The sequence below is a fragment of the Ixodes scapularis genome, unplaced genomic scaffold (assembly GCF_016920785.2).
Source record: "Ixodes scapularis isolate PalLabHiFi unplaced genomic scaffold, ASM1692078v2 PGA_scaffold40__2_contigs__length_1045541, whole genome shotgun sequence".
Taxonomy (NCBI): domain Eukaryota; kingdom Metazoa; phylum Arthropoda; class Arachnida; order Ixodida; family Ixodidae; genus Ixodes; species Ixodes scapularis.
Window position 1 is genome coordinate 192,248 of NW_024609869.1, and position 27,616 is coordinate 219,863.

General features: G+C 45.8%; 1 protein-coding gene across 1 annotated transcript; it reads right to left on the reverse strand.

The window, feature by feature from the left end:
* Positions 1-1,067: 1,067 nt before the first annotated feature.
* Positions 1,068-20,899, reverse strand: LOC120846267. Its single transcript, XM_040217971.1, has 5 exons — positions 20,726-20,899; positions 15,860-16,026; positions 11,490-11,581; positions 11,116-11,187; positions 1,068-1,299 (listed from the first exon to the last, which is right to left on the reverse strand). Exons 1-5 carry the CDS (start codon positions 20,897-20,899, stop codon positions 1,154-1,156), a joined length of 651 nt encoding a protein of 216 aa, XP_040073905.1. The 3' UTR covers positions 1,068-1,153.
* Positions 20,900-27,616: the final 6,717 nt, after the last annotated feature.

Consider the following 27,616-nt stretch of genomic DNA (forward strand, 5'->3'; position numbering starts at 1 on the left):
AACAGCGCCCACAGCGCTACGTCCACTGCTAAGATGGCCGCCTCCGGATTGCGGAACGACGTTTCTACGTTGAGGACGTCAAGGAGACCACGAAAACTGCGTCCAAGACAGGCAGGTCTTGCTGCACGTACCAGGGTGCCCTCTGTGCTGAGTTCGGTTCTGTTTTCCGATGCCGTGTTCCAACCGGCAATCAACGTGGCTCTGTATTTTTGTGTGTTACCAACATAGCAGCAACATCGCGATGGCAGTGTTGTGCGTTGTGAACAGAAGACTGGAATTGTCCCCGATGTGACCGTATGTTCACGTATCCGCTGTGTAACAAGATGAGATGACGTTAACTGTCGGTCACTGACGCCGCTGGTCGGGCTGTCATCGGAGGGAGCGGGGTGTCGCAAGTCGACATTCCGCTTCACATTAAAGAGTTTAAGGCCGTTTGAGAAATTACGGTGCAATCGATCGACGTGCGAATAGTCATGTTGGAACGCAAGTCCGAACCGTATTGTACAGTGGCCAATGTGACTGTCGTCTGCGATGTCCTGTTAGTTTCCTCCCCAAAACCGATTGCGCTCTGAGGAAAGGACTAACAGTATGGAAATATGAAGGAAACCACGAATATTTACAGTTCGGAATTTTAGCATTCAGGGAGGATGGCAAGTAACATCGACAAAAAAGAGCTATCCTTTATTTTGCTGTTTAAATATACTACGATCCCTGGGGTGCTATCTTGCGCTTTTTGGACTCCCAGGAGACTTGGAAGAGGGAAGTGACGTCAACGACTAGAGCAAACGCAGATTGAATGTTGACAAAAGAAAACGAAATCAACACCCAATCTGCGCTTGCTGTGTCGTTGACGTCACTTCCCTCTCCCTAGTCTCCTGGGAGTCCAAAAAGCGCAACATAGCACCCCTGGTTTAGCTTATTTTAGCTTTTATTTTTACAGAATCTGAGTAAAGAGAAGAAAAGGTAAGACCTTGTGTTTAGTTATTTAGGGTTACACATAGCGATGCCAAGGAATCGCACACTTCGTGTTTTATTAGTGCGAAACTTCATGGGCGTGCAGAAGCTTGCCAAGAGTTCGTTCCTTCCGCAATTCAAAGTTTATTGCCAGCTTCTGAAGGTCTTGAATATGAAAGCACACCAAAAGGTAGTCTTTTTAGTGGCATATCTTAGGATCGAAGACTTCATATTTTGGTCTCGGAACAGCGCAACCATATTCATTGACAGGACCTTGGTAGGCAGACTCGCATTGTGGGTTTATCACTGTAGGGTTCAGCCTGTCAATCATCCACACCTGATGCACTGAAAAAAAAAAAAAGGTTTTGGTTTGTTTTATAATTAACGTTGGCGTTTGTCAGCAATTACCCGAACATCTCTGAAACGAATACTGCTCCAGAAAAAGGTAATCGTGTCTTGATTAAATTTTCAAAGGACGCTTCGAATCCCCGGTTAACGCTGCACTTTGCCTTTAATTATACCGCATTGCTTCCGCGCCATTAAAGTCAGGAGTGCGTTAAGTGCAATAGCAGTGGGAAGTCACAGGAAAGATACCATTACGTGGCCACCATCAGTGACGGTGGCGACCGTGTGTGTTCATGCATCGTATCTCTCTAGCACATGGAGCGAAAGTTCGAGATGTGGGCTCGGACGTTGTGAGTTCTAATACCAGTATCGCCATTTTTGATAGGGACGCCTAGAGCTGCTAAATGAGCTACGCTTCGAAGAAACAACACTTTAGCCATTTTTGTGCACAAAATCAATGTTGCCAGTGACTTTAAACGTCATCTGGAATCACGGCGAAAGTTTTTCCCTCCTTCAGAAATTTCGACACAGTCTACGGCAGAGCTAAACAATATCGCCCAAGCCCCGCGAATGCTACTGTTCGCTTTGGAGCACGCCGGGATCAGTATATCAGATCCGAGATGAAGCACGCGATCCGAACGGATTGAATCGATCTCTGGATCCCCAGTGGGACATCACCAGTCCTCCTGGATCGGCGGATGCCCTTCCCGTCATTCCCCTTCCCTAAAATACCCTTCTCGCGGTTCCGGATCTCGAAACACGTGTTTTCGCAATCGCGGTGCGAACAACACGTGTTTAACGCACGAACGAAGTTAATCATAATGTGAAAGGTGCGTGTCGATAAGCACATGCATTATTATAAGTATAGCCCACTTGCTATATTCATCGGAATACTCGATAACTGTGTCCAAGTACCTTTAAATCTTCGGCCTCTTCTGCGTAGGACCCTGAAGGCAGTCGAATTAATGCGGGATATACAAGCAAACCTCGTCGTCGCTGCTACTCGAGCCGCTGCTGCTGGAAGGGCTGCTCGAGCAAACTTGACGACGGACTGTCATCAAGCAGCAGCTGCAGTAAAGCGGGCGGCACTTCGGAAGCGGCCATTACGAATTCTTCCGAGGCGAGATGCCCGTCGAGAAAGGAAGTCACATATGCGCGCCGAGGGCTGGCCAGGCTGGCTTCCGGTAGAATCCGCTGAAATATGCGGAGTGACTTTTCGCGGATCCGGATCGAGATATGGAGTGGGAGCTGATCCCAAACGACGCGTGGAACAAGTCCGTCTCGATCCCGATCGCCCTGTGAAAAATAGGTGCGCTCCAGAAAAGGCTATTCCGGCGCACTCCAGAACGACCAGTGGAAGTCGCATTAAACTCAGTAAGTCCCACTTTCGATTCGTGACGATCACCCACTTTGCACTAAAGACCAAGATGGTGGCGCCCACAACAAATTCGGGGAAAGGAGTGTCAGTACTCTACAAGCGTAGCTTATTTACTAGGGGGGTGATTTCATCTCAACTCAGGCACGGATTTAGGGTCGAATTTTTAATTTTGACGAAAAAAATATATGTTTTGGGGCAATTCCTATAGTAAAAGAAGACGCAAACGGTTATTTCGTCCGATTTTTTGTTCTCAAGTTATGGACCTTAAAGCGGTCAAGGTGGAAATTGATGTTTTTCCAGCCTATCGGAGGTGCCATATTTCAGCCCATCCCTTTTCCCTACTTTTTACGCTACATCAATATAACTTTTTGGGAACACTCTAGACATAGGCTTTTTCATGCTAATTAAGCGTCCAGGACATAACATTATTAATGATTTTTTTTTATTTGTCAAACCGCCTCTCTGTGACGATATTTGACGAAGTTCAGGAAGCTGTGCTGTGTGACCTAATCAACATATTTTTATGATCTTTATACCACCGTAAAGCGCCAATTATGCTCTTTCTTTTGATTATAATTTCAAAATTTTGCCACAAGTATATATTGCGCTACATGTGCCTGAAAAACGAATATTTCGAAAAACTAGCAAGTTTGGAATCGATTTTCTAAAAAAACCCACTTTTTATTTTTTTCATTTTTTATTCACAGTTAGTAATATAGTAGTCTATCAGGAACTACCAACAGAAATTGTAATATATTGTTTGTATGGCCGCTATTAAGACTCGAATCTCGTGCTATGAGCGTTTTGAACAGGACTTCGCACAGGCGCTCTGCTGAGCAGAATTTTGGCCTATATAAAGTTTTCTATTTATCATTAGCAGTTACCTAATATCCAACCATAAACATTAAAAAAAAATTTGAATAGTGCTCTTAAAAAAAAGTTACTTAGAAGTCCGTATTCACAAGTGCGAGCGCATCTTTTTCTCCCAATGCGGGGGAATGCAGATCGTTAGAGAAGTCCTCTGAGGCCTTTTGCTTTCGGCTCCAAACTTTTACAGATGCCACCCTAGTCAGGCGGCGTGTATACACCAACTCATCTCTGTGACGTCACGGCGCGGTGGTGGCGCGTCGGTCGCACTTCCGGTCTGGGGCTGTGGGCAGAAGTCCCCATGCCAGACGTGTATTCCTGCGTTGTTTTGAAAGGAACCAGACAAAAACCTGCCTTCTCGTCAAAACGCCGCGACTGGGGCCGTACCAAAAGTGTCGAGAAAGGTTTGAAGGTCAGTTTTCACGTGCTCGGTTCGTCCGAGAATCTGGATATGTGCCGTGAAAAGGGAAAAGCAGATGCCGCCGGACAACGATTGCTTGGGCGGGAAGCACTTTCGGTTGAATTCACGGACACTTGTGGTCATCAGATTTATTTGTTTTGTTCCAACATGAACGCCAGAAAACTGTCAAGTTGTGCGGACAACCTGTGGACTACGTTCAGTGCGTCTTCAAGCTCAAACGGCCGCCTGATCGTTCGAACTGTCGTCTGCTCTTTCAAACGTTTCTGCTTGTCGTCTGCTCTCTTAGACGACGCCGGCCGTAGATGGAATGTTGGCCCGGTACTTGCTATACGAAGTAAGTGCAGGCCTCAAAAGACTGAAGTTTGAAGGTTGGTAAGTAGGCTCGATGTAAACAGTAAATACAAGGAGATGATCATTGTAACGAGTGACTATCACTGACTTGCTATGCCTAATTGACTTAGTCCGATTCTACTTGCGATTTTCAGTATCGACGTCGACTATCTCAGCTACGGTACAAGCTTTTGCAGCCCGAGCGGCGTCGCGACTGAAAATTGCGAGCGAAATCTCATCATGCGAATCAGGTTTTATCGTACATACTGCGGCGTCCACACGGAATGAATCGCCACACGTCACATTATTCACGCTAAGTTTCGCGGTGTAACGAGCCTCGGTAATTTCGCTAACACCGCTCAAGTAGTCAGAGATCGCCAGGAAGTCGTAGAATCAACAATTCGAACGCGAAAAAGGGCAGGGGGACTCACACCGACGTCGACAACATCGCATTTCAATGGTTTGTTTATGGGCGACGGCGAGCTTTTTGCCCACACCCCCATCGCGCATGCGCGGCGCCGGTGGCGTCCGCTAGGGGCGCTCTGGTTTGTTTGTAAACATGAGTTGGTGTATAGAATACTTTATCTTGAACATCACGCGGCTACCGCCTCTATCTTCGTCGGGGTCCTGGAGCCTCTAAGGATTATGCCTTTGGATGCGACCGACACGGAAACCCTGATTGTCGGGAGAACAGGCGTTTCGAGGTTAGAGTTTACGTCGGAAGCCCCCCTCTGTCTCTCCAAGCTCCCCTCCTCGTCCTTCTAACACAACCGTGCCACTAATCCGCGGGCACTAAAAGAGACGCCGCTGCTGCGTGGCACTCAGATTACGCGCGAGGCGGAGAGCGAATGTTTAAGTATGGATCGACGGGAAGATTGGGGACCCAAAGGAAGCCGAATCTTCGCACGTCGTCTAACTGATAATAGCCTTCTCGGTCCCTTTCTGGCTCTTGAATTCCTAAGCCACGGCGGAAAGCTGGTACTCATTCTAACTCCGTGCTGTCTGAGCTGGATGAACTTAAAACTGCTCCTGCTTTCAGAAAGCCAGAAGTGTTCGTTACTGCCATGGCTAATACATTATTCAGTTCAGACCGGAAAGTGTGCGCCGACTATTCAAGGAGACACAAGAGAAGAGTGTTTTACGGACGCCATTTTCGTCAAGTCTCGGAGCTAAACCTAAGTTTTCTTAAGCAAGTTCTACCGGCTGAGGACGCCCAGCGCGTAAGCCCTGGAGGTGTTCTGTGCAATAACTGCTACACAATGTTCTTGGGTCAGATTGAAGAACATAAGCAAGGACACAAAATGTTGTCATCAAGCTCATCGTCATCATCCCTGAAACCAGCGGACAGATCATTCGTTGACGAGGAAGCCCTGGTCCAAGGAGTGTCTAAAGCAATTGATGCTGCCGAAGTAAGTGTGACAACACTTAAACTCCCTTCTAGCGTGACTCCACGAAGTCGTACCGGCTATGTTAAGCGAAAAAAATCCGAGATAACCGCGGAATTCAAAAAGAAAATTGGTCGTAAACTAAGTGACGTGTACGGAGAACCTACGGGCACAGACAAAGAAGATCCATGCTCCTCGTGCTCCGACTGGGTCAGCAATTTACGAGCAGCCTACGTCAAGAGCGCGTCGCAGCTAGAACGCTACCACCTTTTAACTCTCTTTCCATCTAACCTCAAAAAGAAAGATATCCTGAAAGCAATTCCTGAAGTGACGAAGCATGCTTTGGACCAATCAAGAAAGCTGAAAAAAAAAAATGGGGGTCTGGGCGTCACCTGACCCATACCAAGGACATGCTCTCAACGAAAACGATGTCGCTCTTGCGTTGACTTACTACACATCAGATGCAAAAGACTGCTCAAGACAAAGCCCGAACAAGAAGGATGTCGTAAGGCTTTTTATTGATGGTCAGGAAGTCTTCGTCACGAAGCGATTTATGACGAGATCTATTAGGGAAACCTACAAAGAATTCAAGGCGGCCAATCCCGAGTCAAAAATGGGCCTTACAAAATTTTATTCTCTTCGGCCCAAGTGGGTTAAGAAGCAGCCTGTACATGAAGAGTGTGTGTGTGTATGCTGCGCCAACTTCATACTCTGTCTGACATCTCTGTCAAATGCGGCGGGGAAGACCATGACCTTTGAAGACATCCAGAAAATGTTTCTTTGTGAAAATCCTTCCCAAAACCTCTTCTTGCTGAGGTGTGAAGCCTGTTCGAACCGGAAGGACATATCCCTCGAGATGCTAGGGATGAGGGCTGAAGATGAACTGGAGTTGGCACTGTGGGAATCTGGTGGCGAGTTGGTGAAAAAACATTTGGAGGCCACTGCTTTTCTTAACGAACTCAACAAGTGGACGAAGAAATACATACCCCACTATTATATTCGGCGCGCACAACAGAGAGCAATATGGCTTGAAAAAGCAAATGTGAAGCCACGTGTCGTAGTCCTCCACTTTGATTTCGCCGAAAACTGGAGTATTGTGCTCCAACGTGCAGTGCAGGGATACCACTGGAAAACCAAGATGGTGACAATCTTCACCTGCGTTGCGACGACCACGAAGGGAACACTAAGTTTCGGCGTCGTGAGTGACGATACCTGTCATGATTCTGCACAAGCGCTCTTTGTGCTCACAATGATTGAAGACAGGCTCGAGGAACTCGTGCCCGTTTTTTTGGAGCTGATCTATGTTTCGGACGGCGCTCCAAGCCATTTCAAAAATCGGCACCAATTACACGAATTTCAGAAGAAGTTTGTCGTCAGCAAGTGGATATACTCGGCGTCAGGGCACGGCAAAAGCGCGTGCGATGGAGTGGGTGGTGTGCTGAAGCATCATGCGTCACTGCATAACTTGAAAACAACTGAGCTGAGCTCCATAACTAACGCGCGTACGTTCGTTGAAGCTCTCGGCCAGAAAATCAAGGGGATAACGCTTCTCTTCATCGACCAAGAGGAGCTGTCCCGTTATCGGGAGCTTAAAAGGAAGGAGTGGGAGAAGGTAACCCCATCGAAAGGCATCCAATCGTCTCATGTGTGGAGCAAAGCAATGGGGGAAGGGGGAGGTGATATGGTCCTAGAAAGAGTTTACAAAACCCCAGAATAGACAGAGCTAAATGGTGGGACCGTGAAAAGGCCGGACCGTTTCAACAGTGCCTTCATCCTTGTCCCCCTGTGAGTGCGCGCTGTGTGATCAAACGACGCGCCATAGACTTTGACACTGAACTGACTGCAATTTGGACAAAGCGAAAACTGGCTCAGAATCGCATCAATCTATTGTCTCGAAATGTGCTACGTCGAAAGATGACTATCCCTATCCCAGGTGTTTATCACTGTTTTTGTGTGAGCAGCGCCATGTATAGTATTGAAAAGGTACTGCGTCGTCTATCCGTAAACCAGACGGAATTTGGCGGTGTTCAATTCGTTTTAAAGTTTATATTTGTATTAACTTTGAGTGTATTTTATGTTAATTAGGAGTATATGAGACATTTGGTCAACACATTTTGATATATTTTATGCAATGAACATGCTTAGGCTACAACATGAAATATTACTTCCCTTCTCTGGTTACGTGTCGCATCTTGAGTTTAAAATTCCGAACTTTATATGTAATTGTCATATTTTCTTATGTCAAACAGATATGCAGTGCATATACATATGTGCGATTTAGTATCTGAAGCTTAGGAAGTACGGTCTATTTTGTGCACATACGGGCTCTTTCGTAAAATAACGAGCATTTCGTGGCGTGTAAGGACGAGCATTTCGTGGCGTGTAAGTCTTCAAATGCGTTAGTCATGTGTTTAGGTTTCATTTCTATTTGCAGTGATTCATGCCAGGTTACTTAGACTTTTCCCTCGTGACTTAAGTTTGTCCGTGAGTTTAGATGTTATGTACTTCTCCGTCAATACATAAGGCGAAGCTCACACACCTTTCAAATCACCCCAGTGCCAAGTAAATAAATGTTGTAAGGATAAATATTGTTACTTCACTTGCTTTTACGCTCAGATATTGTGGTAAGTACTAACATTAAATAGAAAACTTTACATTGGCCAAAATTCTGCTCAGCAAAGCGCCTGTGCGAAGTCCCGTTCAAAACGCTCATAGCACGAGATTCGAGTCTTAATAGCGGCCATACAAACAATATATTACAATTTCTGTTGGTAGTTCCTGATAGACTACTATATTAACTAACTGTGAATAAAAAATGAAAAAAATAAAAAGTGGGGTTTTTTAGAAAATCGACTCCAAACTTGCTAGTTTTTCGAAATATTCGTTTTTCAGGCACATGTAGCGCAATATATACTTGTGGCAAAATATTGAAATTATACTCAAAAGAAAGAGCATAATTGGCGTTTTACGGTGATATAAAGATCATAAAAATATGTTGATTAGGTCACACAGCACAGCTTGCTGAAATTCGTCAAATATCGTCACAGAGAGGCGGTTTGACGAATAAAAAAAAAATCATTAAGAACGTTATGACCTGGACGCTTAATTAGCATGAAAAAGCTTATGTCTAGAGTGTTCCCAAAAAGTTATATTGATGTAGCGTAAAAAGTAGGGAAAAGGGATGGAGTGAAATATGGCACCTCCGATAGGCTGGAAAAACATCAATTTCCACCTTGACCGCTTCAACGGTCCATAACTTGAGAACAAAAAATCCGACGAAATAACCGTTTGCGTCTTCTTTTATTATAGGAATTGCCCCAAAACATATATTTTTTTCGTCAAAATTAAAAATTCGACCCTAAATCTGTGCCTGAGTTGAGATGAAATCACCCAGGGAGTGTTTGCTAACGTACACTTTCTTACGTTTGCTATGGATCAATCGGTTTCCAGGCTTCACACAAAGCACAGATTTTCCGGTGACTATGGACGTAAGTGGATTCACAAGATCCCGTAACACGACGCAAAGTACGCAAACGATGCTGTGTGAACGGGCCTTTAATGCAGTAATCGCCACTGACTAGTTGAGTATACTATAGTGTTCTTCATTTTCAGGTAAAAACTGATATTTGCCAATTTGTGCACCCCGAACAAGCTTTAGACAAATTAGCTTAAACCCGATTCCTCCCCGAAAAACCGTCTTCTTCAGAAATGTTTACCAGAGGGCGTAGCCTGAAAAGCAGGTGAAAGTGACGAAATTAGGATCAATTCTAGATCTGTTCTTAAAATGTCTCCTATTTCAGCGATTTGATGATTACAAGTCTCTTCTAATTTTTGTTAATGCTGACATACATTTACTTCGCAGTGAGCTTAAAAAAGCACTTGCTGGAAGCGAGTACATAGAGCATAAGTATTGACTGACGGTCTATTGGCATGACATCATTGCCTCTTACCAATAGCCTAGAAAATGTCGTGCGAGCGTTGTTGTGCATGACAGGTGGAAGCTGTCATGCACAACAGGTGGACGTTCTTGGGCTTTCCGTGCCCAGTGCAAATGTTGAGCGGGCATTCTCGAAATTGCGCGTCGTCAACAGGAAGGAGCGGGCGTCAGTGACAAAGAAGATCCTAGGAATCTATGCATGCATATGCTGCAGTAATGAAGTGTGAGATTGTGTAAAAGATATAAATAAAATTTGGACTGTGTTTCCCCTTTAGTGGTAGTTTACGTCGCAATCCCCCCCACTCCCTTCCCCGATAATCACCGTTTTTATCGTCTGCACGGGAGACTTCACCGAAAAGCACCACTATTGGTGCACACCGATAAACATCCGCCGATTTTTGTCATAAATAAACACCGGAAAGTATACACCCTATAACTATAACGCACAAAAATGCGATCATTTCCGACCCGCTTGTTATGGTCATAACGCTAAAGTTGTGGCTTGGGCGAGTTGGTACAGACTTCGAAATTAAAAACAGCGCGAAAAGACGAGGACCAGACAAAGAAGTAACACGGACGCAGCGCTGCTTCCTAGTTACTTTTTATGTCTGGTCCTCGTCTTTTCGCGCTGTTTTTAATTCCGAAGTAATAATTAAGATAAATAGGGAGTTGTCGTAGATCATTTCCGCTGTCCCGCAACGCTCTCCGCAACCCGCTACGATACGTGGAACTCTACAGTCAAGACCATCACCGCGCAGGCGCAGTAGCGGCTTCTTCGTTGCGGAGGGCTTAGCGGAGGGGGAAACGTGGTCTACGAAAATTCCTTAATATCCCACTTTTTACGTAAATCATAAAGGCGCAGATTTCTGTTGTTGTATAATATTGAAATTGTGTCCCATCTTGCCCTGCACCTTTATATTGACTACTATGCTGTTTTCGACATGGATAATTGAAATCACCTAATGTAAATCGGCAGCATAATGCACCCGAATTCATTATACCGAGGAGGTCCATAGCAGTAACTGCTAAATTCAAGAGTGCAGACGTATTACGGTTAGTTCATGGTGGCGTCGTGACTAGGCGCAATGCCACTACCAACACACACTCACAGTTGACATTGCCACAGAGTGTGCAAACACCATCATGCTTGTCAACGAAAGTATGGGAGTGCAATCATTTTTCGTCTTCCTCCGAAATACGCTAGATTGCTTTAAAATGGCAAAAGCAAGCGGTGACGTTGCATCGGAAATATCCATTTGCTTAGGAGAAGTACAGAAGTCTTCAAACATGGCTATCGCGTCAAATTTACGTAAAAGGTTAATCGTTTATTTAGTCCAGCAAAGAGCAGCGGTTCTGATCTAAAAAAAAAAAGAACGTGTGAGTTAGTTTTTTTAAATTTTTTGTCGTTAGCTCTCATAAAATTTTAGACGTCCTTTTCGAGGCTTTCTTGTGTAATTGGAATAAAAATACTTCAGAGAAAAGGAAAGTGCAGGCTTACGGTCGTCACTCATTCTCCTTAAGGTGAAACAGGTTTGATAATCAGTAAAAATCAGCTCATAAATTGCGTATCCTGAAATTTATTGTTAAACAGAAATTACATTAGACGTTAGCTTGATTAATAAATGAAGTTAAGTCGAAGACGCTACTATCACAGGACGTTTCGTTTCATCTACAGGCCTTAGAAACAAACAAAAACGCAATATCTCAGGTTCACACTCATTCCAGAGTTAGTCTTCGTATATTTGCAGTAATCCTCTTTTTTAGATTAGAAATTAACTAATCAAATAATTAATTAATTTGTTTTGTCCTTTGCGGTATTGAGGAATAATTACTTCTTAACATGGAAGCTTGCAATGAGTATTGTGGCCTTACTTGTAGCGATACTGTTTTGTACTACCAATCTGTCATAGTAATTGAAAGTTTTGTTAGATTTCTCCAGCACGATTGTGACGGAATAACTGACCCTGGAAGCAAAAACAGAAAAATATTTGATATATCAGTGGTCAGGATGAAATAATAAATGTAAAGGTTAGAACTACATAGTTTGTGTAATTTCTATCGTATTTAACTATAATTGAAAATGAAAGGTTACTACTGAATAGCAGTGATTACATATTGTTATAATAAGGTAATCGATATCTGTAACCTTCATTTTAAATTTGAGTTCTGGAAGCTCCAGAAAATGTATGAGCTAAAAAGACCCCAAATATATTGATTCCACAAATCGCAGTTAAACCACATTTAAACCACATCTGTGAGCATATAACTTTTCAAGAATATACATAGCTAAGTAATCTAGGTCATCTGTCAAAGTAACACAATCAAGCCCCCGCACAAGCCCATGAAGTCCTGTTGATTTCCTGGATATTTCAACCAAGTAATATACACTTCAGTCGTGCCGTTGTTTATATTTATTCCAAAACGTTATTATATTTATCTTATTTTTCTGTTCCTTTTCGCATTTATTTTCTCGCTTGGCCAGTTATCGATGGTGACATAAACGCCTAGCCCAAAGTAGTTTACCATTAAATCGTAATTATTATAAAACAAAATTGTTCTCAGCGCAAAAGCACCCCGACACCTTGGAGGCCCTCGGCTCAAACCTGACACGTCTGGTTTCCTCGCAGGGCCGCTCGTATTCAGAAGACCCCTTCCCCCTTTTGTTCCCCGAGCCGATACCATACGGTTATTCTTAAAAGGTTAATGCGTGGTGCGGGGTCGTGAGGTAGGGCAACGAGCGTAGTGTTTGTGAATATCTCGAGCTCGCGTTACAATACATCATTTTCAAAACGCCCTCTAGTAGCTTCCATATTTTGGGCATCCACTCTGAGCACGCATTGGACACGAGTGAAACTACGTCAGTGCTCGGCGCGTGCTCGGCGTGAACTCGGATGCAGTCACACGTCGCGCGCAGAAAGTCATGTCCAAGAAATGGTGGCCTCTGGTGTTGCAAAGCGGACTTCTGAAAAAAAAAATTCCACTTCCAAAAAAGTCCGGAGGGCTTGAGCGTGTGGTGCTGCAGCTTGCCACAAGGAAAGACTGCGCAACGCAATGTGCTCAGGAAGTCTCAGGACGAGCACGTGTGGTTTTAGCCACCGAATAGTCATGGTATCACATGTGGGGACCTCGCCGCGATTTTCAACCCGCATCCAATTCAAGACCGTAGCCGTAGATACATGGATGCGACCGTAGCGCATCGAATCAGGAAATGAAACAAATGACGATTGTCATTCCATGGGTAGATGAAGAACCAGCCGAGTCTGGGCGCGTGTGCTTGGCTCACCTTGAGTTCGATGCGCTACTATCACGTCCATGTTACACGCAGCCTGTTATCCCAATGACGCTGTGCAGTCCACATCGACGGAATGACAGTTTCAGCTCCTCAACGAACCCTTTTCATGGTGTTTCTGAGGTTATTCATTTAAACAGTGAATACTAAACCATTTGCACCCATAGCTTGTTGCATGTTTAGAATACTAGGACAAATCCCTCTCACAACGCTATCTGTGGTGTTTCCTCCTCTCCCATCAGCTCCTCTCCAGCGTTATTTCTGCCAAGGTGGAAAGGGTGGACGTATTTGTGGGAGAAACTTGTCTTGGTAGTTTAAGCCAGCAACACACTATTTATAGCAGTGCACCCAATGAAGGGGCGCCTGGCTGAGTACAAAAATTACAAATATGAAGCTTTAAGCATCGTGATTACTGAACTCAGCGCATCAAATCAACATTTGCTAAAAAGAAATAAACATAGAAGCAAAAAAAAAAAAAAAAAAAAAAAAAAAACAACAGTAAACGAGTGTTTTAGACCATAATTCGTTTATGCCTGGGTTTTATGCGAAACGCGCTATGTTCGAGTTTGACGAAAAATCGTTACGCGTAGGTGAAGGGCACTTAAAGGGGTACTCCGCCGATTTCTTCATGGTCCCCGATTTGCTTGAAATTTTGCTAAACTCGCCAAACAACATCGCCAAAATAGTATCCCAAATATTATGTCAAAATAATTTTTTTTTTCACGAAGTTATTGAATTTACAATTTTGGTCCTCACCGTGTTTTTCAAACTGAAAGTCTCTACTGGCAACAATGAAAAAGTGACGTCATTGGAAGTGCAGGGGTTCACTCTTTGGACTGTAAAATTTGTTCCCAACTGATTCGAAGCAGTTTCTTGGTGTCAAATGAATGCTTTGGAAGCTCGCTCCAGTCCCCGCGCTCCAGCACGGAACAATATTTGGCATATTCTATTTTTTAGACTGCTCACCCGACTGGCAAGCTCACCTTCCACTGACATTCAAATTCATTCAAATATACCCGCCCTGAAAAGGGCGGGTATATTTGAATGTTTGTTCTTGCATCATTTTCATTTGCCGATTTTGCAATAACTATTATGAATTTCACGATACTAAATAGTATACCAGAAAGGGTAAAGGCCGGGGAGTCAGAAAATATAGTTAGTTGCGGTAGCTCAAAAATCGGCGGAGTACAGCGTACACAGCCCATAGCAGGCAAACAGAAGCTTATAAAACGCATCGTTCACCGTACTTGATTGTACGTAGTTACAACTGAAAATAACTAATCGTAACAACCACCATTGACCCAGCGACTCACTAAAAATCGAATCCCGGACCGTGCAATACGCATCACAACACATTTGCTCGACGCCACGAGGAGGAGTTGAAAATGGCCAAAAACAGCTGGACTATTGTGCAGGAGATCGAACTATAGGGGGAGCTTTATCGAGCTTGTTGTCCCCACAGCCCGGTGTTTACTAACACAGAATAACAAAGAAATTGAACCTCGCCATGCACGGTTCTGGACACGAGCGCTTCACTCTTACCAGTGCTTTGGTCGCACGAGGAGTGGCCATCCGAATCGTCGCCATCGATATCGCTGATCAAAAACAAACAAGGAAATTCGGTTTGTTGTTCCCACAGCTGAAGCATGCCGCCAGAGGCATGACTGTTCGATCTCCTCCCCAATAGACGATTGCAAGCTGGGCGACTGGCCGCCGCCATGTCTCTGCTCGTGCAGGCATGCCCGTGCGATTACGAGCTTGCCAAAGCTACGTTCACCCGCGCGTTGCACGCGCTTGCACGCATGGGGCACCACTTGTGGCGCCATGCTTGCAATTGTCTATAGGTATGACTTACGGGAGCCTTCGTTACCCTAGTCAACCCTCGGCGCGTGCAGCTGACTCTCGAATGACGAAGCGTACCATCCAACGTGATCGCACGACGTTACGGGGCGGATCGTAACACACCAAAGGATAGCGCAAAGGCTGTTTAACGTCACGACTTCGCAAAGCAGCGAATTGAAAGCCGTAGCGGTCCCGACAAACCTCCTTTCTCTCTCGATTTGCTTAGTGAGCGCTAGGGGCTCCTCACAATCCGAGAGCACTATGGTCTCAACGTGCTACACGGACCCTTAAGCCCTGGTCAGACTGTTCGTACATAATACCTGAGTCCTCTGATAATACCTAAGACAGTCTGCAAACACGAATCATTGAAATATCCATTGTTGGAATGCCGCGTGCCAAGTTTCTTCTTGAACTCATTACCATGCGGCATTCGAACCACGGATATCGCGGTGATTCGCGTTCGAATCTGATTGTCTTTGGAAATCCTCTCATTAAAACATGACAGTGAATCTCTACTCGTGAAGAGATTTAAACTTGTGCAGATCATTCTGATAAACCCTGAGATCACAAGATTGTCGTGTGTGCTGCGCATCTGAAACCACCCAAAGCTCCTCGCTAACAAGCATAGCACATCATAGAGCACGTATTGCCCATTATCTGTGCTTCCCGCGTCTACCAGAATGACAAACACGAGTCTGTACTCTGTTCACCCCTAAGCTGACAGTGCAACGGAAGCTACATACTCTCCGGACCAATCAACCGCCTTCCTTTCCCCACCTGACCGCGCACTCTGCGAGCACATGACAAAATATAAACATTTCACTGGTCCAACGAACATCCAGGTGCTACCGCACTGTCAGCTTAGGGTTGAACGGAGTCTAGAAAATGTTGCCGTATAATGCTACGATCACATTGACTGAGGACTTAAGACGGACGGCTTAAGAATCGCCACCCTCTGGGAGTCGTAAACTGTCCGTGACTATAGCACTTGTTATGTTAGTGAGAGACTTTGCGGAACGTTGCAGCCCGATAAGTTGCGCAAGACTAAATAAAACGACAACTATAACGTTGCCATTTTCTTCGGAAATTGTCACAAAAGCAATGTACATACATGTGGCCTGTCGTGTCATTTCTAAAAACTAGGTGGGTTAAGAACTCTTTCTTTACTGGGTCAGCTTCGTAATACTTCATTTGAAAACACTTCGATTCTCCTCCTAATTTAGTGTCGTTTTTTTCGGAACGATACAGGAGGTAAAACTTCTGGGGTTTAAGGAACAACTGCAAAAAGAAAAGAGGGTAAATAAACTTTTTAGTAGACTTTGCTCGTACTGACACGCATGCCTTCCAGAACCGGGATTGGCTAGATGTAATACGTTTCAGAGCCTATGAGAAAGTTTATACAAATAACGCAGTATCGGACATAGTTGAAAAGTTCTAAAAACATTGTCGAGAACGAGGCAACTGCCCAGAAATGACGAAACCAAGAACCGCGCATTAAATCACCTTGCCTTCAACTTCAATCCGGTCAATAGCTTTCAATGAGACGCCCAGCAGCTAAAATGCGTAGCATTTAGAAGTTATCTGCTCATGTCTGCCGAAATCCAGTCTGTTGCACTGATTCCACCTGATACCGAACGGATTGTGCGTGGACTGGCGCTTGAACTAGAGTGTACAAAAATACTGGGACCCCCGGAGCGGGTTGCGTGAGTCACGCTGTGTAGATGGCGACAGCTGTCGAATTGTCGCTTTACCGGTACAATGTGCACGTACGCGAAGACAGCACTTGTTTCTTTCAGGCATTTGTTCAAAGGTTGCAATGTCTGAACATACGTCTGTTGCGGCAGTATTTTGGAACGCTGAAAAGGGACGTTTCATCCTTCACCTGTGTGTACCCCGTCCGACAGCCAGGAATACAGCACCTGCAGGTCGGCCTCCGTTTCGCTTACGTCATTCCGACGCTACACTTATGTGTTCGCCATCCGGCAGAGCTAGAGCCACTAAATGAGTTACTCTTAAAGAATCGGCCCTCTGTTCCCAATATTGTTGTGGTCGCCGCCATCTTGGGGCCTGTGCAGAGCAGACGCAACTGCGGATCGCCATTATTCAAAAGTGCGACTTCCTCAGCATTTGCTTCGGTGTTAGGAAGCTCATGCTATACAGCTTTGCTCTTTCGCCAACTGTTCAAACATTTCTGGCAGACGGAAAAGAGTTTCTTGTGATTGCTAATAAAGCTTCAGATAACTGGCAACCACGAGTTTAAGCCACAAGATGGGTCAGTGTTGTTATTCTGAGACGTAGCTTATTTAGTGGCTCTAGACAGAAATATCGCAGTACACTATATTCGAAACATATCCCGAGAGAATGCAGATAACCATAAGTTTGCGGCCAGGTCACCACGAGATATATGCCGACGCCATAGAGTGCACCGTCGTATCACAAATAGCAACGACAGTGTTGTGAACACTTGGCACAATTTATGCCTCAGTTGGCGGTCTACACCCGATATATTGATCGCAGCGCCGCGTGTCTCACCACCCGTGGCCGTACACGCTCCTATTGCCGAGCCGCAGGGTCCCAGCCACCCCGTATTCTAGTACACTGACTTATACTGACGGTCGGCCGCTATCCAGTGCCGTTTAAAACCGTGGTGACACCTCAAATCCATCATGAAAAAGACAGTCTACAGACACTGTCTGAAGCGTGTTTCTTAATTGTATGAAGGTCCTGAAACATCGGACATAAAAAACTCTCTGCAGACATGTTCCAATCATACATATTATGAAGCCAACAAGATTCGAAGGTTACTTGAGGCGTGTCCGGAGATAAATTTGTCGTCATGTCTGCAGCCAGTTTTTTTTTGTATGATGCATGAGCAGTGGGACTGTGGCTTTAGATAAATTAGATCATACGGAGGGTACGTGGACAATGAAGTTTTCAAGAGTCCTGTTCACAAACTTACCTATAAACTAAAAACAACTCTGGTCACTGAGAAAATAAGTACGACAGGGCGTGCCTTCGGAACATCCGGCCTCCAAGAGGGGCTTAAAGTGGCACTGACAGCTTCAAAATTATTTTTTTTATTATCCGAAACGATTGAAATCGTTGTTTGGGCAATAGCCTCAAAATCGGAAACTCGGAAACTCAGTATTTGTGAAGTAAAAAAACAATTTCCCAAAGCCGTATTTGAAGTTCACGGTCAGTACTTCAGTTTGGGCGAGTTGGTGAATTATGTTAATACTTCACAGCGCACAAAAGACAACCATCAAATCCCATTCACACAAAGAAACAACACTCACGGAGCGCTGAAGCACGTGGAGCGAAAGCTCGCGCTGCAGAACCCAGGGATCCTGGGTTCGAGCCCCACACCTGCCCGTTTCGATCTGGATGAGCATCGTACCGGCGTGCGGTCGTGTATCACTACTGCGTGGTGCACGTTAAAGACCCCAGGCTAGCAGTTGTACTGCACTGGCTGAATTGCTCATCTACAGCTGGGAGACTCGTCGCCCCTGTGAGGCAGACCAAGTTCTAGGCTGTATAAACATACACACAACCCAATTTTTTTTTCACGGAGCGCTGACTGTTATTTCCGGTATAAATTAAACATCATCTTCGTTATGTTTTATTCTTACGCAGTAAAAAGAAGAAAATAAAATTAACCAAGGAAGAGCAGAGAAGGAACAAGAAAAAAAAAGTGAAAGCCGTTTACAACTCCCTGTAACGCCGAATCGGAGCGCAGCTCTTGAAGAGGAGGAGTGAAGGGTACTGAGGGAGGGTAGACCCCTCCTGCTTCTCCTCCTCCTCCCCTCATTCTTTAATATGCTCCGGGGGGGGGGGTCACGAGACCTCGGGGGGGGGGGGGGGGGGTGTCACGTGACTTCGGGGAGGGGGTCACGTGACCTTGGGTGGCACGTGGGGGTCACCTCAAGGTCACGTGACCCCCAAGGTGACCCCCACGTGACCTCAGAGGATCACGTGACCTTGGGGAAGAGACCACGTGACCTCGGGGGCCACGTGACCTCAGAGTGTCACGTGACCTCAAAGGGGTCGCGTGACCTGGGGGGTCACGTGGGGGTCACCTTGGGGTCACGTGACCTTGGGAGGGGTCACGTGACCTTGGGGAGGAGACCACGTGACCTCGGGGGTCACGTGACCTTCAAAGGGTCACGTGGGGTCGTCTTGGGGTCACGTGACCCCTCCCAAGGTCATCTCAAGGTCACGTGACCCCACGTGACCTTGGGATGACCTTGAGGGTCACGTGACCTTGTGATGACCTTGGTTACGCCGACGCCGACGCCGACGGCGACGCCGACGCCGCTCAAGCCGGGAACGGGCCCCCAAGAGCTGCGCTCTAAAATAACGAAAAGGGAAAGGAGAGATGAGGCAGGGAGTCAAAGAAATAAAATGCAGAACAAAAATAAAACGAAAAGAAAGAAATGAAAGAGAATGAGATCGATTCCGACTACAGTAAAGCCACTAGGGAGGTTTTCCTAAATAATCTAACTCTTTTTGGATAAGGTAATCGATCGGGTGCTAACACATAATCCATCTAGCAGGTCTATGTTAGCGGCTTCGATAATTTCTCTAGTTAGTTTGTTCTTGCTTCGTCCCAGTACCGTACAATTGTTTACAAGGGGGGAGCATCCACAATCTCCGCAATGAATGCTCGGGTGACCTGAGTTAGCGTTAATGGCGTTGTTGTTATGTTCTCGAAGCCTATCGTTAAGACAGCGACCTCTCTGCCCGACGTAACGCTTCCCACAGACAACAGGGAAAGAATCAACCACTCCTGCACAGAAAGTTGTATATTATAGGGTCAGATGGGGTTTCGGTGCGCTTGGGGGGGGGGGGGGGGGGCGCTAAAGCCTCATAAGCCTCTCCCCTATAGCTACGCCACTGGTACGAAGGTAAACGAAAAAGTATAGTCCTTTGATCTTGGAAGGATAGTACATTCCTTTTTTCTAAATTACATGTAATCCGCGAGGTTAGAGGAACAGGTTAGCACTCTGCTTTGTAAATAAATATTGCTAATCTGGTTATGGCCGAATGCACGGACCGGTGCAGAAACCCCAATCAAAAGGCGAAATCACGAAGGAGGGCATTCCAAAAGTGAAAAAATATAATTAAGTGACTCTCACGTTGCCACGCTTTCGGGCGTTCAGCGTACATATTTGAGGTCGTCATTTTGAGCGTATGCTCACAACTGGCTGCTACCTATTGTCGTCCGTGAACAACATTCCTGATTGGGCGGAATTCACGTTGAACGTACGTAACCGTGCATTTCAGCCAAATAAGATACCTATTCTTTTGGCGGACGATAAATGATTGCTATAGTTCTAAGCTTGCGCTGTGAACAACAACCTTAAATGACGTCAAGTGATAACTTTATATGCTCTATGTCACAAGCTGTACGTGTGAAGAGGTCAAAAAACGTTTGGAACTAACCTAAAAAAAAAAATGAACCTGGCTTTTCTGCACTGGTGTCGTTGAAAACGAAGCTCAACACGTGGCTCAAACTTGAGCCTGAAATTAAAGTTACGGTGTCCCAACTAAGCCCTCGTTTTGGGAAAGTCCACACTAACAAACCGTGTCACTGTAGCCCTCAGAAACAGTCATGCTTGCTGGCATGTTTTTTTTTTTCTTTTTTGCCATGGTGTGTGGCCAACTTATACACCCTGACTGTAATAAGTCAAATAATATTTTAGCGTCAACTGTGTCTATTACACTTCATTTACTAAAATTTAAGAGCTTGTGGCGTTGCGAAAGGACGGTTAAAAGGGGAAGGGGTGTAGCAACGCGATTTTTATGTGTTTGGTAGGTCCCGGGGGACCGCCGTTCGTGAAACACTGGCGTACGGAAATTGATTTCAAAAACCACGCTACCCCATACTTTCTTCTAACAGTGCCGCACAAAGGTCAAAAGTCTCGACGTAAAGCATATAGCGATCGCTTTCTGCTGCTCGGGCAACCAGTATACATACCTTCCACGCGTCTTTGCTTGTGGGTGAACCGGAAATAACGCCTTTGATTGGTGCATCGCAATAAGCGAAAGGACACACTGCCAAGAGAACTAGCAGAATCATGATGTTGTACCTATGGTGTGTAACCCGATATGCGTGGTAGATAAAATGCGGATTTATATAATACTTCCGCATTTGAAAACTTATGGAATAAGGAAAAAGAAAACAGCTGACAGAGTAAGTAGGAAGACTCTACGAAATGGCAACGACCGCGCTGAACTGTGAACATGGTAATGCTGGTATACAGAAACAAAAAACTCGAAGAAATAATAATAAAAAAAATAGAAAAGGAAATTATGAACCAGGAATTGAGCAAGTCGACAAACCAACTCTGCCAAGCAAAAAAAAAACAAAAAAAACGACATTGTTATTATTAGAGTTTCTTCTTTTCATAATCACCGTTTCCCGTGAACTCGGCATTCTAGGGTGCCTCCACGTGTGTTTGCTTAGAGTAGAGACATCTGGCCATTTTCTCCGACACGTTTATTTTTCTTTTTTGTTCAGAAGAGCGTGAAAGAGCGTGTTCCTGCACGCGTTTGCGGTGCTGATTATGCTATGGCGACATTTTGCTTTCGTCGATTTCTTTGTATTTTTCCCCGTGAGCGCGTGCTGTCGGAATCGGGTACTACAAAACAGACTTGTACGTAATTCAACAGACCGATCTCACTAGCTAGTTTGAGTACGCCACCGCTGCCGCCATGCATCGTGGGAGCTGTAGTCTTTCTGCACGCGTGATAACCCTGCTGGAGGTCTGCGCGAGCCAGAGCACGAGGCGGCATGAGCTGTCTCGTGAACTGGCGTCTGCCTCCTACGAACTACAGTGATGGCGGCGTCACGCATGCGTGGAACGCTTGGTGAGATCGGTCTATTGCTCGACTCAAGTTTCTGTAGTTTAACTACTTTTATGAGTATTTTAATAACTTTAAATTACATTTTAGAGCGCAGCTCTTAGGCGCCCGTTTCCATCAATGTAACCCTGTTTGGCAGTCAATGTTTTCTAGTGGACCGCTGACTGTGCCTGACTGTACGTCAAGCATGTCTGATTGGCCAACAAGTTACTCTGACCGACAGTCAAACTCCAGTCAGACCCCGCTTGTCGGCTTTCTGATGGTTTCCTGGTGGCAGTCGGCCGTCGCGAAATGCCATCAGGATGTCTTGGTGGTGATTCTGACTGTACATCGATTGTCTCTGACTGTACGTCAGAAAGCTTTGACGTGCAGACAGACGTACGGTCAAAGGACGTAAAGTTCGTTCGGATACCACTATTTCGTCCAATCTATGAATGCGAAAAGTAATCTATGCCCGAGAAAACGATTTTGGGACGTGAGCCCATAAAACCGCTGACGTTAGAGATATGACACGCAACCGACCGACAACCTTGATCAGAAGCCCGCCGAAGCGCCGAACACGACACTTCGCACTTCGCTTCGCCCATAGAGGCTTCGCCGAGCTTTCATGAACGATCGCTCTCGAGTCGTTTTGTTTGCCCGCTCGCTCCAACCTGTCGATCCTGCCCGGGCTCTACAATGTCTTATGTTTTAGTAGAATTTCTACTCGACAAGACCCAGCCTGTTGTGAGTTCCGACGATGTAAGGGACTTTAGCGGTGTAGTTGAAGACGACAGGGTGTACCAGGAGGGCTATGTTCGACAAATGTTTCATTTCTTCTAAACAGAAACGGAAGTGGCGAAAGTGGCGATATCGCGTCTGATAGGTTAGAGGCTCAAATGACGAAAGTTCCCTCTTTCGTCATTTAAGCCTCTAACCAATCAGACGCGATATCGTCACTTCCGTCACTTCCGTTTCTTTTTAGGAGAAACGAAACATTTGTCGAACATAGCCGCCCAGGTCTACTGGGCCGGTGATGCGCGAACAAAAGGATCGTTCTACAACGCGAAAGTACTCCACATGGCAGGTGAGTAGAACTGAAGTACGGCGAGTGATGTACGAGTGCTTTGCATAACATGCTGACGGCTTAACTGCATTTGCAGCCAAAGCATTTCGTATAAAACGAATAGTCAAATCGAGCTCTCTAACTGTGGCGTAGCATAGCGGTTAAGGTGTCCGATTTGTACGCATGTGGTCGCGGGTTCAATACGCGGTAGTGCTGCTTTTTTTTTTTTTCTCGCACATTTTGTTTTATTGAGGCATTTGGCGATATTTATGAGTGCGTATAGCTTTACTCTTATATAAATGCTGCCCTTGTTGATGAAATTCCCTTGGCAGTGGCAGTCAGACGTCATCTGATGGACCATCAGACGTCATCACGTTCCACCAACGCTGCTGACTGGCAGTCAGTGTTCCAAATTACGTAGCTTGATGGAATTTTCAATAGGGCGGGTACCTTCGGTGACCTCGAAAAGGGGGGGGGGGTCACGTGACCCCCCCGCCGAGGTCACGTGACCCCCAGGTCACGCCTCCCCCCCCCAGGTCAGGTGACCCCCCCCATCAGTACCCTTCCCAACTCTTCCTCAAGAGCTGCCCTCTAATTCGGCGTTACAGGGAGTTGTAAACGGCTTTCATTTCTTTTATTTTGGTAATTAATAGTTTAATTACTTTTTTAGTAACTTCTACTCAAATTACACATTACTTTCGAATTTTAGTGGTAGGTTTGCCTATCAACGAACATTCCTGCACAAAAAGAATTAAGACCTTGGAATATCAGCTGATATTTGCAAAGATGGGGAAGCACGTGGCGTAGGCAGGGGATGAAGGGACCAAAACTCTCTCAAATATTTACGAGCGCTCTACTGCAACAACCCTGCTACGACGCGCAGGGAGCGGAGAGACACGTCGCAAGCGGAGGTCGGCATTTTAGGTCGCCCTCACTCACCCTCACCCTCTCAGCCACACTCACCTAAGCCCCTAGCTCACACTCACCCTCATAGCTACACTCAGATTCGACCCTTCACTCCTCCTTACTAAGCATCACGGCCCTCACGTCCCTCACGCACTCATGGCCCCCACGCCACTCACCACCCTCACGCCCCTCACGCACTCTTGGCCTTCACGTCCCTCACGTCCCTCACGTCCCTCACGCACTCATACCCCTCACACCCCTCACGCACTCATGACCGTCACGCCCCTCACGCACTCATGGCCCTCACGCCACTCACCGCCCTCATCACCCTCACGCACTCATTCCCTTCACGTCCCTCACGCACTCATACCCCTCACGCCCCTCACGCACTCATGGCCCTCACGCCACTCACCGCCCTCATTGCCCTCACGCACTCATACCCCTCACTTCCCTCATGCATTCATTGCCCTCACGCCACTCACCGCCCTCACGCCCCTCACGCACTCATGGCCGTCACGCCACTCAGGGCCTCTTCAGACGGGGCAGTTTCGCCCAGAAACTTGACGCCGCGACACAAGCAACACGGGCCGCCCGCGTTCACACGCAGCAAACAACTGCTGAGATTTGCCATCATCATAATGAAATTTTATTTTTCTTGCTCTATTTAGACGAAGAATTGCTCGCTATAAAAGTGTTTTTATGCATTTAAATCTGGTTGATAATAGTAATGCATCTTTCTAAAACAATTTATTTCCAAAAACGATCGATTTCACACCAGAACCAAGGCTTTTATTGTCATAATCACCGGCACGAGATATCACGTGAAAATATCGCGTCCCTGATTGAATGCAGCCGCTTCAAACGTCTTGGAATTGCTCCAAGTTGCTCTCTTGTTCCGAGCCGGACCCGAACTCAGCAATTCATGTCGATTTAGGGAAAGCGAGGAAACAACCCGCCAGCAACACCAAAATTGCTGAGAAAGTTGCTCCGTCTGAAAGGGCCTCGCACACTTACCGCCCTTACGACCCTCACGCACTCATGGCCCTCACACCCCTCATGCACTCATCGCCCTCACGGCCCTCACGCCCACATACCCCTCACGGCCCCCATGCCACTCACACACTCACCACCCTCACGCCCCTCACGCACTCATGGCCCTCACACCCCTCACGCACTCATACCCCTCACGGCCTTCATGCCATTCACACACACACCGCCCTGACGCCCCTCACGCACTTATGGCCCTCACGCACTCACCGCCCTCACGGCTCTCACGGTCCTCACAGCCCTCACGGCCCTCACTCACCCTCAGACTCATGAAATTTCCTGGTTCGGAAGCTCACTAACCCTCACCTCACCTGTGAAGATGAGGGTGAGTGAGGGTGAGTGAGGTCCCTCATGAGTGAGGTTTGCCGAGGCATGGTTGCAAGTGAGGCCGCGTAACTGCGGGCTTAGCGCCGAACATTGACGTTTCCTAGTTTCCCGAAGCTCAAGGAGACTTGACTCATTTGAAGAAAGGGCTGGTCCCCGCTTCTGCCCAACGTAGGAACTGTCGACCACCACGGGAGGTGTACGCAGTGCATCCTCACTCAGAGGAGCCAACAAAATGCGGAACCTGCTCTGAAGCTCATCTGGTGCTCCCGTAGTTTGTAGAGTACTTGAAGAATCGCGTGCTAAAGGGACACGTAAACGTGGCCTCATCACGTTGCCTTTCCTCCACATTCTCAATATATGCAGGTCTTCCAAGATTCGAAGATCGTTCGAAAAACCTTAGTTATTCCACCACCATTTTCACACAACAAAATTAATAAACAGGCAGTGTTGAGAAGTAATTTACGTGCATGGTAGTTAAAGTACAACTTTAAGTAGGTTTAGAAAACTTAAACTTTATTGGAAGTACACTCTTTGAGCATGTACTCGTACTTTCCTAAAGCATTTTTTTTTTGTATCTTACGAGGAAAGTACAACTCCCGACTTCAAAGTACGTTCCCCAAATTTGAAAACAAAAAATGGCGTATTGTCAGGTGAAGACGCACCATCGTTTTTCGAGACGTCATCTGGTCATTATTCTGAGTGAAGTAATGGCGGCTGTTAGGCCCTAACAAATAAGTGTACCGTAAGTAAAAGAACCACTCTATGGCGACTTGACCTTATCCAGTATTTGCCGCCCTTTCTGAAAAAAAAAAAAGAAACTGATGCACCTCCGATTACCCCTGGAGCAATACATACCTCTTTAAAAAAAATTGTATGAGGGATAAAAGGTCATCTTGAAAGATTGTGTTAAAAAGTTATTGTATTTTCCTTTGAAAGTACATTGCATTTATAGCACTTTACTTCAAGTACCATGCACCAGGTGTACTTACCACTTTACTTGAAATACATAACCTCTCATTTACTTTGTATACTTTACTTCAAGTACTTCTATGATTTACTTTAAGCAACACTGTAAACAAGCAAACACTGTCTGCAAAATCAAGCTCAGGCAGTGCTAAATCTCAAAGTAGAAATGATACATCTGCAGTACGTCATTGACCAAAAAACAAAAAGAAGTACAAAACAATTAGGCAAGCAGAAGCAGAACCGGCTATTAAAGGGGCACTGACACCCCAAAGGTCGTATTTGTTTTTAATGTCTAAAACGGATGCACGTTGTAATCATAGACACGCAAAAACAAAAAAAAAAAAAAAAACGCATCGCTAAAAAAAAATTTTCCACGCGCGTGCGCGCTTTTTTATTTTTAGCGTTTTCCTCTCTCGCGTTTCGCCTCCTCGCTTCTTTTGATTCGTGACGTCAAGAATCACGACATTTCGAAGCTTTATAAGCGACATTTATATGACATTTAATAACAGCAATCGTAAAACATGTCTTATAACGCAATTGGGAACACACTACGGCCGTTCTTTTTTAAATAACAAAAATCGAAGTTCGTTGCGATGTCGCCTTCCGGATTTTTATCCTTCCTCGGAAAACATGATGGCGCTCGACGCATGTAGCCAAGGGGGTTATAGGTACTAGGAGGGGGCAAGTTGCAATATTGGTGACGCCTAGTCATAAAAAGTTTAAACGATGTTGTGGCCAACGTGACCGCAGATCTCTCTGGGAGTTGGTGCGCGTTACATGTCACGTGTGAGATGGATGGTTGATTGTAGAAGGATACCTTGCAGGCTTGCGCGCCCTCTTGGCGTGAAACGAAGTACAGACCTTTCCGATAATCGCCCTCTTCGTGCTGCCATCTTCGTTTACTGCGCCTTTGAAGCCGTTTTGAACGCGCAGTAGCTTTCATTGAGAGCCATTGAGAGCAGTAGCTCTCAGTAGCTCCCAAGAAATATAAGGGGACCCAAGCTCAACAAGGTTGGCGTCGACGGCTTATAGAATAAGAGTTTCGCAACGCAGAGCAGCGCCCTTGCTCACTGGCAGCGCGAATGCACGTTACACTTGTGCGGTTAGCAGGAACATTTTGTTTATAAATAATAGTTAAGGTGAATTCCAATCAAGCCAGCTAAAACAGGAGACAATCTAAAATCAGTATAAACGTTGTTGGCTGTATTCAGCCGAAACAATCCAATCCGTACTGCTCTATGATGGCGCTCGTTCTCGGATTGTTTTGGGCGTTCATGTGCGCTTTCACCATCTATCGCCGAAGATGTATGCAACTCTTCATGATACTTTGTCAGCAAAACCAACTTCTCAAACGATCTTCGGAGACGTACAGACGCTTTAAACACGAGCCAGATTACAGCCGCCATTGCTAACCTTCTCTCGTCTACCGAGATACCGAGTCATTGAAACGGGCGTTGAGGAGCCTCCAGAAAGGCTAATGATAGTACTTAAAATGGCAATAACCAGGCCTTGTATGATAATGTAAAGAAAATTAAACTAAATAAGAGAAAAACAGAAGCTGAAGGTCGGTAATAGCGCGGCGCGCATGAACAACTGTTTCAATGCCTCGGTTACTTACACCCTCCGCCTGTCTTCCTGCCTACCTCTCTTTCTGTTTGCCTGCCTGTCATCTAACTACGTGTGCATGTGAATGTGCACGCACGCATAGTTCTT

Coding starts and splice junctions, on each gene's coding strand:
- LOC120846267 (XM_040217971.1), bottom strand. CDS start 20,899: ATGCGGAAGTATTATATAAATCCGCATTTTATCTACCACGCATATCGG. Junction 16,027..20,725: donor CAAGCAAAGACGCGTGGAAG/GTATGTATACTG, acceptor TTCTTTTTGCAG/TTGTTCCTTAAACCCCAGAA. Junction 11,582..15,859: donor AATGACACGACAGGCCACAT/GTATGTACATTG, acceptor TTTTGCTTCCAG/GGTCAGTTATTCCGTCACAA.